This window comes from Lissotriton vulgaris, chromosome 10 (assembly GCF_964263255.1).
Source record: "Lissotriton vulgaris chromosome 10, aLisVul1.2, whole genome shotgun sequence".
Taxonomy (NCBI): domain Eukaryota; kingdom Metazoa; phylum Chordata; class Amphibia; order Caudata; family Salamandridae; genus Lissotriton; species Lissotriton vulgaris.
Genome location: NC_141698.1, coordinates 334,358,695 through 334,372,681, shown reverse-complemented (window position 1 = coordinate 334,372,681; position 13,987 = coordinate 334,358,695). Strand labels below are relative to the sequence as shown.

General features: G+C 39.8%; 1 protein-coding gene across 1 annotated transcript in view; it reads left to right on the top strand.

The window, feature by feature from the left end:
- The window catches only part of LOC147685200 (uncharacterized), an 88,986-nt gene extending 75,873 nt beyond the window's left edge, over positions 1-13,113 (top strand). The window contains exon 3 of the mRNA XM_086939766.1: positions 12,927-13,113. Within this exon, the coding sequence (XP_086795892.1) occupies positions 12,927-13,113 (187 nt within the window). The remainder of the gene's footprint in view (positions 1-12,926) is intronic.
- Positions 13,114-13,987: the final 874 nt, after the last annotated feature.

Genomic DNA, 13,987 nt, shown 5'->3' with positions numbered 1-13,987 from the left:
GTACATCCTGAACTTTTCCACAGACCAAGTTCAGGCCAAAGCTTCACGCTCTATTGTGCTATAGTTAAGCTCGGCAGATGATAACGTACGACATGCGAACGCTATGGTACATTCTTGACCATTTATCACCTGACTTAGAACAGCACCAAGACCTTTGGCACTGGCATCCACCGTTATGAACGGTTTGATTGCAGGAGCATTGATGATCAATTTTTTTACCGAGTTAAAAGCTTCCTGTTGCTCACCTGTCCACACATATTTACCATGTTTTTTCAACAAATTTATTAAAGGTTGAACCACTAAAGCATAACCCCTGACAAAACGAGCACAATATTCACTAAGTCCAAGAAGTGCTCTCAAAGAATCCTTATCCAGCGGAGGAGGAGCATTATTAATGGCATCTAATAATGAAGATTTAGGTTTGATGCCTTCACTCGACAGATTATGACCTAGATAATCAACATCTTATGCTAAAAAATTGCATATATTTAGGTTTAATGTTAAACCTTCAGATTGTAAGATACTCAAAACTTTCTCAACCAAAATATAATGCTGCTCTATTGTTTCAGAATGTACTAAGATGACATCCTGGAAAGCTTGAATTCCAGCACAATTATCAAAAATCTTATCCATGAGCCTTTGAAAAATACTGGCAGCTGATGCTAGACCGAACGGGATTCTTTTATACATGTAAACACCAAAGGGTGTAACAAACGTGGTTAATGGTTGAGACTTCTCCGATAGAGGAATTTGGTGATACGCTGAGCGTAAGTCAAAGGTAGAAAAGAATTTACTGCAACCTATTTTGGCCAGCATGTCATGAATTTTAGGCAAAGGATGAGCATCAATGACAATATTGGGGTTTAAAACTCTCAAATCCGTACATAGACGAATTTCTCCTGAACTTTTACGAGCTACGACGGCAGCCGAAACTCATTCTGAAGACTCAATTGGACAAATAATGTCTTGAGAACACAACATATCAAGATGTTTCTTAAGATCATCTCTAATAGACAAAGGTACGGTGCGTACTTTCTGAACAATTGGAAAAACTTTCTTTCAAGTTTATGACATGTTCAAAAAATTTTACCAAACCAATATTATCACTAAACACTCCTTTGTATTTGTCAAATAATTTACATAAAGTAGGATCCTGTATTTTACTGTCACTAATTGATAATATCGGAAACTCACCAAGAACAACAGGTTCAAGATGACCGGGTTTCAGCATTATGCCTAAAGCACTTTGATCACGTCATCCTAGAATGTCCCTTCCATTCAATGCCACATATATTTTGGTGTTGATAATTCTACCTTTGAAATTGATGGAATCAGTAAAATGCCCTTCCATAATTATATTGTATTCCCCAAAAGCTTTGGGATTAACGTCAGTAGGTTGTAATTTAATATCATGCCACAAGTTGTTAAAAGTTTTTACATCTAAAATTGTGATTGGCGAACCGGAGTCCGCCATAACATCCAGAGAAATTGTGCCTATTAACACATTACAGATGAGTCCCTTATTCTTGTTGCCCTCAAGAGCATTAATGTGAACAGATAAGGAAGCTACATTCAATGCATCACAAATTTCTTCTTCAGTGTAAACTAGATTAACTTTTCCTTTATCTTTCGGAACTCTACACATATTAAGAAAATGACCAATTTTTTTAAAGTTGTTAAATCTTTTACCTTGATCTGGACAATTAGAGCTGTTACCAAGATGAAATTTAGAGCCTCACCTGTAACAAAAATAATTAGATTTGCATTCAAAAACGTTTTTGTCTTTAGGACGAGTGGTAAGAGCATTAACATCAACTTCCTGCATATTATCTTTAGAAACACTCATAACATTAACATTAGGAGCATTGATATTTCCACTGTTGCTTGAAGATTCTGCCAACATTTTCGAAGAAGTGACTGAACACTCAATACTTTTAGCTATTATCATGACTTCATCCAGTGTAGGATTTTTGCAAGTCAAAATTCTTTCTTGAATTTTCTTATTAAAACAGTTGAACACTAATTGGTCTCGAAGAGCAGTATCAAGATAAGTTCCAAATTCGCATTTCAATGCAAGAACACGTAAGATTGCAAGATAATCCTCAATTGACTCCTCAGGTAATTGTTTCCTTTTAACAAAGACATGACGTTCAACCATTATAGAAGGCTCATCTTTGTACGGCTTTCATAAACGAGCCAGTGCTTCAGTGTACACATTCCAGAATCATCAGAATTAGGATTTTGAACAATAGGTAAACTGTCAAAAAGTTGTTGCCCAGCATCTCCTAAATGGTTAAATAATATTGCTCTTTTCCTGGAAGCAGAATATTCCAAAGCATCAATTGCTTCCAAATAATTAGTAAACACTCTAAGCCATTTGTGCCATGGAGTTTGTGGTTTACCTGGGACTTTCAAAAAACATAGAGGTGCCAAAATACTATTGTTAGAATTTGCAATATAATTAAATAAAGTTATATCAAATGAAGTCTTTAATCCAGAGTTCTAATGTTCATAAACCATAAATAAAGATAAAACAAATATTTACCAAGTCCAGTAGACACAGATCCTATGAAGCAACTTTAAAGGGACTATTTCTTTGTAAAGTAATAAATCCAGTGAAGTGACTGTGAAATCCGCTTTAAATATGAAGAAAAAACTTGAAAGATCGTTAAATCTATTCACGATATAATGTGAAATCCATATGCTGCAATGCGATCTTTCCCAATTAGACAAAATGGCCGCTAAAGAGTGATGACGTGATCACGTATGAGACGCTCGTAAATCAGCGTTGGTACGCTAAGTGTAAGACGCTTGTAAATGAGCGCCGATCCAAAACGTCACAGCTCTGCGCAGACAATTATGCATGCGCTAAGAACGAATGCAGCATCCGAAAATAAGCAGCACACAACGGTAAGAAGGATTGTGGAACAAAGCGAGTTCGCGATCTGCAAGTTTTTTAGTAAAATTAACACAAATAGTCACTTAGATTACTCATGGCAGTATGAGAAATAGACAAGATTAATATTCCAAATAATCTCAATTTGTTGATGGTTGGTGATTCCTTCAAAATCTCAAAAAATAGTCCAAAAGCTTACAAAAAAATCCAAAAATAGCATCGCCAAAATATGTAGTCAGCTCTCATGTAAATTAGTTGAATCCACAAAAGGAAACAGGAACCAGATGAGTTGAATGAAGAGATTTAATTCCAGTAAAGGCAACCACAACTTGCTTCATGGACTTCCAGTGTACCAAATGCATTTTACAAACTACATTCTGGAGTGCACATGACCACATAAGAACTTTACAAAAGTAACATTCCTTAAAGACATTTTGAACACTAAAAGACTAGTAAATATACATACTACACTCTTCCTTCTTCTTTGTCCATCTAGCTTTCCATTTGTCTAAATCTCCCCATTTTTGCAACAACGACAACAATTCCTTTAGCTGTAATTTACGTCCTGATACATTCATGTTTTCCAAATCTTTGTCAGAAAATTCAGCTCTATATGGTTTCTGTAATACCTTTGATTTACGAAAGTCAATTCCCATTTCCAAAGCCAAATTCATTAAATTTTCACGATATATTTTTGTATTTCGAGTTATACTTCTGCATACAAACAACAGTTCATCTTCATCAAATGAGTTTAGTCTGTCCAATCCCCAATTTCCTGCTATCATTTCTTCTAATTCTCCCCCCAATTTGAATATGTTCAATACCTTTGACTGTGTTTTTGGCTTCTCTATGTTTCAGGTCCATCAATCTAATTATTTTGGGCTTACTACAGTTGCATTTCTCGTTCCTGAGGAAGTCTCAATTTGTACTTCTTTTGAATATCGGGGAGTAATTTTCCTGATCGAATCACCCACTGGTTCTCGTATAGGTAAATCCATCAGGGAAATTACCGATTCGCATTCACTTGCTTGATCATCAACTATTAAGGTTTCTTTTCTAGGCTGTACTATGGGTGTAGTCAGAACGGGAGCTTTAGGACTAGCTTGCTTATCTCCATATAAAGGAACTACCGGATCTATTGTTACAGGTATTGTCATAGCTTCAGGACTTGTATTTAATTGGGAATTTTTCTGAATTAATTCACTACTCTGTTTATTTAATGCTTCCTTTTCTCTTTCTTGGAGTACCTTTTCTAATGAGGTTTCATGTATAACATGTGGACCTAAAGGTGGTTACAAAAACGGAGCGCTAGGAGTAACTCTATGGGTTTCTTCTTGGTAAGGTGGCAGATTTTTCATTAATAAATCATCTAAGTAATCATCATCCGAATCACCACTAGTCATAACATTTCTTATTTTCTCTGTACTTTTATTCCCTGACATTTCTTCTGTTGTAAAAATAGGATATAAGGATATAATCCATCCACTAACATGGACTGTCTCCATCTCTTCATTTGTTTATCTCGCGTATCTTTAGGAAATCTGGGATAAAATCTGCTAAAACTATTGTCACCTCGAAATCTATCTCGTTCAAAAACTTCTGTCTCCCTTTTTTCTAGGGATTCATATTGCACCAATGTTGGTCTGGGATCTAATTCATTCGTGAGAGTTTGCAAATTGTGTAAAATTCTACCATTAAATGTACAATGTTCTGGAAAAGCTAGTATGCCATCATCTTTTGTATATTCTATCCAGTTCTCTAACCACACACATGTGTAGTAGCCCCTTTCTACCATCATGTATGATGCAGGTGTATTCGGTGGTGGAATAATGATCTCTTCTCTTGTTTTAATAGCCTTATCATTTTTGAAATAATTCTTTATTTTCTTAAAAAATAAAAAATTTCTCTTTTCTCCATACATGATGTAAGGTCTTCCTCTAATCTGTTGTTCTCTAGCAAATGTTAGAAATGTTCTATCACGACGATTTCCTATAAATGCTGGATCTAAATGCCACATATACTGCTATTTAGTTTTTCAGCATATTCAATTAATTCAGATTGTTTATTTTGCAGAAATATTTCTTAAATACCAGCGCGTCTCGTATTTTCAACGACCAATAAGGGTTTGACTTACGAGCAGCGATAACCAATGATTGCACGGTTTTTCTGTGACGTGAATCTCACTCTCCACACTCACCCCTCCTTTACAATTTTCTCACGGTTACACACCCGCTGTTTCTACCAATCCCAGCGCGGCTCTCTAGGACGTCAGTGGAACACCCGCAGCTGACTCCCTCCTTTGCAAGGTAATATGATAATTAAATTTCTTTCAAAATCAATTATACATTTCATTAATTGACAACATAAACATATTCGCTACTGTGCCTGATTGACTAAATTGAAAGAAAAGATCATTCCTTTCACAATGAGTAAACCTGATTCCGCCTACTCTTCATGCTCTGCGAGTAAAACAACCTTCAGGTTACCCTTCGCTTAAGCAAAAAAAAGAACCTGCTACTCCTTCAGAATTACCCTTTCTAGGTGATATAAGACCGCCACCAGCGAACTCTCTGCTACCAATCACTTTCACATTTATACTAGAAAAATAAACACTAACTAATGCTTCAAGTTTTACCTAACTTTTTGCACCTATTCCTCAAGGCAAGTGACCTCACAGCAGTGTGGCTTCTATTTACCACCCGCTTTCCTTATCCCAGGATATTCCAGACAATAGATAACAACACAAGCGGATTTTGGTTAGTACATAAATCAATAAATCAATAATCAATACACAACTAACTACCTATTTTTAACTAAACCTTAACCATACTACTGCTACCAGAAAAGTATACTGATAGAGCGCGCGGGACCACTAGCTTAAATTTTACCATACTCACCTGAGCCCATAAAAAATTCACACTTTAAACTAGCAGTCCTGCCTATGATTTACTAACTATTGCCCTATCAGTACTTTGAGTCCTTTCAGGACTTATACCTGTAAACATGACTTACCAATCCTTGTCACCTTTGCTATAAGTCCTAGGGATCGAATAAGGATTTCGAATAAACAGGCAGTATTTAAACACATTTACTTTTCCTGTAATTACCACAGACTCGGGAACATTTTAAAAGCTTTATCTATGCAAGATTTTCGGAGTCAAAAAGGCCAGAATACTGTTACCATTAATTTTACAAGTAAGAATAAAATCAATAGGACATAAGGTTTGTAAGAAATCACAGTAACACCTTTAAACATCAGTACCTGGGAATGGTGAGAAAGGGAAATAGCACAAGGACATACCACATGTATTATATTTACCTAAAATGGTGCAATGCCCAACCCTCGTCACGGGCTGTGGCAAAGGACAAGGCTCCCGACAAATCAGGTGCCCATGGGACAAGACAGTTGCAGATCAGGACAGGTGACCTCCTCTAAGTGCAACGCCAACGTCATACCCTCTCTCTCAGTTAGCCAATTAGTACCCCGACTGGGTAATCCATAATTTCCCAAGCACCTCGACTCTTTTCAAAGAGTGCTCTGCCAGCATCTCTGCTCTCGATCTCCTATAGCATGGGTTGGATCATTGACAGGTCAGCTATTCTGACAAGTCGGACAATTTCTCTATCTAAACCTACCTTAGTTATACCATTTCGAAGGCAATGTACCACCCCTAAATGTTGCAAATCTATGTATTCCCCTTCAATGATTGGTCAGAAAGACGAGTGGAGGTCATCACACCATACTAAGATGAGGTCATTTCAATTGACTTTAATTGATCAAGTTCCCACACATAATTTATTTTCTCACGATTTTATTCCGCCCACCAATATTATTTCATTTTAGCATACAATGTAATAATAACTTGCAAGTTGTCTTCCTTTTCCCAGGTCAAGGGGTGAGGTTCTCAGGCGCATCGCGGGTAAGACAATCCCTGGCGCGGTTTCAATGCCACAGCTCGAGGTCTCTCATTTCTCCCAGCACATGCGTAGTGCATTTTCAAAATGGTGTTTTCAAGTCACCCCTCAGGCCCAAATACGAGCTAACAGCCGCGGTCGGTAATGGGTGTACCTGCAGGGCGGTGTTGTGGAGAGGGGGAGGGGCAGGGTGAGGTATAGTAGTTATGGATTACGGAGCTTTACAGGTAAGTAAACATTTAAATAAATAAAACGTAATTCGTTGTGTGCACTGCATCCCCAAATGCAATGCAGCTCGCGCAACAAAATTTGTTTTATTTATTAAAATGTTTACTTACCTGTAAAGCTTCGTAATCCATAGATTACTAGCTCCCACCCTGCCCCTCCCCCTCCCCACGTCACCCCCCTGCAGGTACACCTATCAACGACCACGGCTGCAAGCTAATAATAAAGTCAAATAAGGACACATTAGAATACAAAAATAAATGAATGCACTGTATACCACTTATCTCTACTCTAACCCCATTACTTTATTTTAACTTTTGCGTTAATAGTTAAGCAGAACGAACAAGCTTAGTACAAGCAGCGTAAGCTTTAGCAAGTGAGGTTTGAAGCAGCCATTTCTGGCACTAGTGCACAGAAGCAAAGATTTCCCACCAAAAGAAGAAGTACTTCATACCACGTAGATGTGGCAGACGCATGCGCAGTAAAGTTCCTGCATTTTCGGCGGCCATATTAAGACACTCGGGTTACTGTTAGTGAAAGCATATTGTCAAGCTTCCCCTAGATACTAGAAATGTTGTGTAATGCAAATATTAATGGACAAAACATGTGGATTAATTAGTTAGAGGTTATTTCGAGAGGACTCAGTCCATGCAAGTTTCTGTACGTATGAAACCTTGCTCCATCAGTCACACAATGCTTTTCTCATACCAGTATACAAATCGCAACTCAATGTCAAAAGCACAGCCTTAAATATCTAACAGGCTGTGATTTTTATTCCTTCTGGAAGATTCTAGGCCTTGGCTGTTCTTTTCCCAAATCATCACGCTGTGTTGCATTTGTTCTGATATTCTAGTCTACCAACTTCAATCGGTCCAAAATACAGCAGCCTGAATTATCTCTCAACCGCCTAAATACGCTCACATTTCTCCTGTACTGAAACAGTGCCACTTGTTACCCATTAAGAAATGAATCACTTTTAAGGTAATGGTAATTGTGCATAGAGTTGTTTACCACAGTACCTGAATTCTGGGTAAAAACATTTGTTTAGTATGAGACTAATCTGACCTGGGGTTCTGCCCATCAGCGCCACTTGACTGTTGAGAGAGCCCAGCGTCGACTCACAGACACAAATCTTTCTCTGTTTCTTTGACTTGAACCAAATCCTATTCAAATAAAAAAGCTTCTGAAGACCTTTATATTTCAGGTTCTCAAATGGTCTCTTTTTAGCTCAGTTGCAGCAACTTACAGTTTTACCTCTAAGATGTTTCAGTAAAGGAACACTCTATAAATACAGTTTCACGGATCATTGGGAAATATATAGTGCAGGGTAATATTGTATGGAGTTATAAGAGTTTTAGAAGATGGATGCTTATATTTGTAAGGGGGAAACAGGGCATATGTGCAGTGATAACACTGGGAAAAGATGGGAAAATGCATTATTGACATCATACAGTGGTTGTGATAACTCTGTGAAGGCAGTACCAACATTCTAAGATTGTCTGTGTTATTTTGTCCTTATATTTTTTTCGAGTGTGAAGGAAGTGTGTGATGAACTTGTTCAACAGGAGGGGGAAAACACCATGGCAATCTGTCGGAAATGGTGAGTATCGAAAAAGTGGACGTGGAGGTAATGTTCAACTTTTGTTCAAGGTTCAGTATTATTTCCTTAAAACGTTACTTAAAATTCTATGAAGGATGGGTGGTGCTGAGGAAGATGGATATTAGACCAGACAGATAGCTGCTAAAGATGCACATTAGGCCCAGATAGTGAGCCGAAAACTATGTTTTTTGTATTTTCACTCTCTCATAGCGTACAAAGATGGACTTGCTGAAGGGAAGATGTATGTGGCTGTTAAAGGGGATAATATTGTCGGATGGCCACACCTGAGGCATTTGGGTGTGGGCCTGGATGCAAGTCCTCAAGTGTGTGTGTGTGCACTAGGTGAAAGAGGGTGTGAGGAGTTTGTCAAGAACTTCCACAGTGAGTTCTCAAAACTGGGATACTGACTAAACATTATCAGATTATGTGTCAACCTGAGGGAATCGAACCGTGAGGTAGTAGTGGACAAGAATCCCTTCCCTAATTTGGTGTAAATGTTGTCAATGGTGATGGCTGTCAGGTTCGTTACCACCCTGAATCTGGCATCTACTTACCACCAGGAAAAGCAAAATGGCTGTTCATATGATCTAATAGTTTCATTTCTTCTATGGGGTCACCTAATTTCCTCAGGATGCTGTTTGGATTTATCTTGGCAGCATAATTGTTTCGGACAATCTGGTGGGAGACTTAGGAGTCAGTTGTTTTCAAGATGATATCTTTATTTTTTAGATAACTTGGGAAACACATTTTCAATGTGAAAGAGGTGCTGAACAGATTGGAGAATGCTAGTATGGCAGTTAGAGAGGACACATGTAGATTTGGAAGGAAGTGGACACTTATCCAGGATTCATCATCTCCCATAGTTGAACGAACCCACGCCAGGAGCTTGTGGATTCGATTTCCAATTTGGAAACACCCAAGAATAGGGAGGAAGTGGGTATATTCTCAGGAATGGTTGCATTTTATAGTTGTTTTAGTCCTATTTAGGCTGATTCAAATGCTACGAGAGGGTTGGGCAAGAGTTGTGCGGAATTTCTGTTGGATGAGGAAAGCAGGTTTGAATTGAGTACTTAAAAGGATGGAGTAAAAATCCCCAATACAAAGACCTGTGTGCCAGGAAAGGAGATGATAGTGGTAACGTATCCGAGTGATAAGGAACTTGTTGCTGTACTTTTTTTTAGAAACATGGGTAGTGTGAAAAAGTGATCACATATGCTTCTAAGGTGTTAAAGGGAGCCAAACCCAACTATTAAGTCATTGAGAGAGCTTGGGCTTTTAAAAGGTTTTGTTGCTTTCTGTGGTGTTGTGTGTTTAAAATAATGTCAGATCACAAAATGTTGAAAAAGATTGTAACTAAAGCTGCTATACACTGGTCAGTCAACATCAGGAGGTGAATGGTGGATTCACAGAAATGTATGTTTGTCAAGGCGTGTATTCCAGTTTATTAGTCCCATGTTCTGTATTTCAAGAAGAGGAACAACTTTGTGTGGAATTCTTGTGGCCTGGATATTCAGGTGGAGGATACCATTAGACGGAGCAGTAAATGTTGCGTGATAGGTTTCACAGACCACATTTTCCTCCCATAATGTGTTAGGATTTTACTCCTGCGCCTTGGGAGGAAGTAGCAGTTGATACTGTATGACCTCTTAAGGGTGAGAGTGAGGGTGCAATATTTGATTGTGGCAATTGACTGGTTCTCAAGGTGATTTGAGGTGTCTAGTGTGGGTGACATAATGTTAGGTTCTCCCATAAAATTCTTTGAGGGATTCATTCAGTGGGATGGTTTTCTAGATGCTTTTTGACTGATAATGGAGCTCAGCTGTGTTCCCAGGAGATGAAGGTTTTATGGAGAGTTGGGGCACTGCATACAAGAAATGCTCATTACATTATCCCGTGGCCAACAGCATGATAGAATGTTGACAATGAAACAGGGTATGCAACTTGCTAGAATGATAGGACAATGAAAGATGGTGTACAACTTGCTAGAATAAATAGATTGAATTTAAAGACAGTTCCTCAAGAAAGTTGGTGGTTTAAAAGTTGATCCCACATTCGACCACTGGAAATACACCCTTTGATTCTTAAAAGGTTGGAAGACCACACTCCAAGCTTGTGCCTGACTGCAGAGATGGAGGAAAGGCTGGGATAATATTTTGAGTGGGAGATAGTTGGGAAGCAGATGACTGGATCAAGTTACTCAAAAGGTAACAATATTTAGATGTAAAGAAGTGTGTCAAAGTTTGGATGTCAAAGTGGGAGATCTTCTGAAGATACGCACACATGTTGGTTACAGAGAGTGGCCGAAATACACAGAACTGTGGGAGGTTGTTTAGGAAAGTAATCAAAACAAATGAGTGATGTACTTAGAACTTGCATAGAGTCGTGGTGGTTGGTAGGAGAGAAGGATCTGTGATACAAGGGGAGTCTCAAGGAGTTTCAGGATAGGGATTTACAGTTCCTGTAAAACCCTATTGTGCAAGGATAGGGTTTTACAGGACAAGTGTGATTCTGATTCCCATTAAGATGGGAATCAGAATCACACTGGAAAACATGGTCACAGAAGACCTGTTCATTTGAAAGATTATGTGATTATATTTTTTCCCAGGTGTTATGATTGATTTGGGCATATTTCTATGCTTTGCCCTGTATGATCTCTGTTGCTCTTTTGGGGAGTGGGTGGATCTGTATATTTCACCCTTTAGTTTTCATTCATGAGGTTTGTATGGCAAAAGGGCAGATGTGTGGTGTTTTATCCTTATACTCTTCCTTACATATCTGGCAGTTTCCAGAATCCTGTAACCTCATTGAGCCTGGAGGTTCAAGTGACGGTAATAACTGGAAAGGAATCAGTGGATGAGGTTGAATAAAGTGCTAGCTTAAACTTGCCTCTGCATGTGCTCCACTCTGTCACAGCGTCATTTAGAGTTTGGCTGATCAGGAACAGTCGTATAAATCAGTGGTAAGCCTGCCCCGCTAAAGTCAAGGTTGCTCCATACTTGGTTTACACTGACGACGCCTCCGCAGGCTTTACTGGCATAAACCTTTGACCAGATAGCTCAGTGACAGTCACCCCCGATCGCTTACATTGGAGCGACCATCACTCATTTTCTATGCCCAGGACTGCCATGCGAAATATAGTAAGCACACACTGGTCCTTATGCATAGTACAAAATCTCCCTTAGCATCAGCAACGGTTTCTGGTTTTCAAAAAAGTAACTCTTGCTTTGGTATCTTGTTTCTTGAAAACGAGGTTCTATATGACCTCATGTTTGCTTTCATAGAGCTATTACACATTGAATTACAAACTCATTGACTCGATCGAAAAAAGTTGCAGGTTCAAATTTACTAATAGTAATTCATCTACATTTTAAACAACTTTATGTCTCTTACCTTAAAATACATTTCATATATTAATTGATATTTTACAGTGGAAAACTTCATGGTGTTTCTAATGAGATGTATGACATTACAACGCAAACTATTACAATGCATGCTTTTACAACACAGTTTTTACAACGCAATCTCCATTACAACGTATGATATTACAGCACAAGCCATTACAACGCATGCACCATTTCAACATAATTTACTATTCTAACACCGCCAGGTGCTTACCTTAGGGAAGGTGCTGGTTAGCATTGTAATGCATGCGTTATAATAGCATGCATTGTAATGGAACTTGTGTTGTATTGGCTGCCTTGTAAAGGCATTGGCTGTAATGCCTACGTTGTAATAGAGGTTTCACTTCCAATGTAATTATGTGGCGAAAACACATTAAGCCTTCTTCTGCATATACTTTGAATCATTGTATTGGGGCATACATAGTGTACACTCCTTTATCCAAACACTAACCAAGGACCATAATCAACTCTCCACCCGCTGGCCTCATACGCTCTGACAACAAATACCTCATTGAAATATATCTCCAAAGTATCCTGCAATGTCCCAGATTAAACACTGAACCCCTCCTTCAAATGACAACTCCTAGCAAGAGGCAAGATGGCGGCCGCTTGAGCGGCCGGTGCAGCACAGCGATGAGGTCGCGGATCGAAACTCACCCGGGACCAAGCAACATGCACGGGGAATCTACATGCCTGAACGTCTGAAGCAGTATACTATATGAAATGAAAAACCGCGGCTGATTAATATTCGCGGAAAGACATTTACCGGCTTTCGGAGGTCCGGGTGGGATGCTGACTCTCACCTGTGCCGTGGTGGCGAAGCTGATACTGAGGGCGGTCCGGCTGACTCTGAGGTCTCTCGCCGTTACTTTCGCCTTCCGTGCTGCAGAGAGGCGGAGTCAGCTGCGGAGTCAGCTGCGGAGTCAAGCGCGGAGTCGGCTGTGGAGAAGAGGCCTGACACAGAGCAGCAGAAACGGCTGGAGAAGCGCCGACCTACACCAGCAGCCGGAGCAGAGTTGAACGCGACCGAGGGGCTGCGGCAGCGGGAGCAAAGAGAGCGGAGTAGCGCTCAGTGATTACAGCCGGGCCTGTCAAGCAGCGAAGCACCATAGGCAGAGTATATTGTTTAGAATGGCGCCTAAAGTCAATCAGGGGTCTAAATCGACGCAGAGAAAGAAAATGCTAAAGGAGGAAGCTGGTAATGCAGCCCCTGACAACACTTGCGGCGATGAAACCACCACCTTACCCGATGCGCAGCAAAAAAAATGACAACAAGGGGCCCCCAAGACCCGGCTGGCGACTGCATCAGTTTTGGACCTTCTGGTAAAAGCGGGTAAGGAGAAGGGGGGTAAAGATATTGGTGAATGTAAAACACCTGAGATTACAAATGAATTGAGCCAGCCGTGTTCCCCCATGACCCAAATGCCAACACCAACACCAGGAACATTAACTGAGACTGAGATTATCGAGATAAATGAAGTTGAGAATGTCTCTATGGCTGTGACTATGGCAGAGGGTTTAAATTCAGCCCCTATATTAAGCAAAAACGGTGATGCTATAATTGTGGCTCAGGAGCTGGATGCAGACACCCAACACACTAGGGAAGTCACCATTAACACAGATGGAGAATTAACTGACCCCTTAATCCCCCCAACTACTAAAGATGAAACTATACCAAATGGCGCTATAGGGGGAGGTGGTGGCGATAAAGAAAATGACCCCAGTGAGGCATTTTTTTCAGTCTCTGACGGAGGTGAATGGTCTGAAGATAAGGAGGAACGTAGCTCCTGTGTGGAGACGGACACTGATTGGGAGGATAATAACCCGACCACAGCCATGAGGAAAAAAAAAGCTGACTGGGGTCAAGAGATGGAACACCAGGAGCATCAGGAGCTTACCTGGGATCACTCCTCTGCGCAGCCGCTACTAGGAAGCCCCCATCTGGAACAA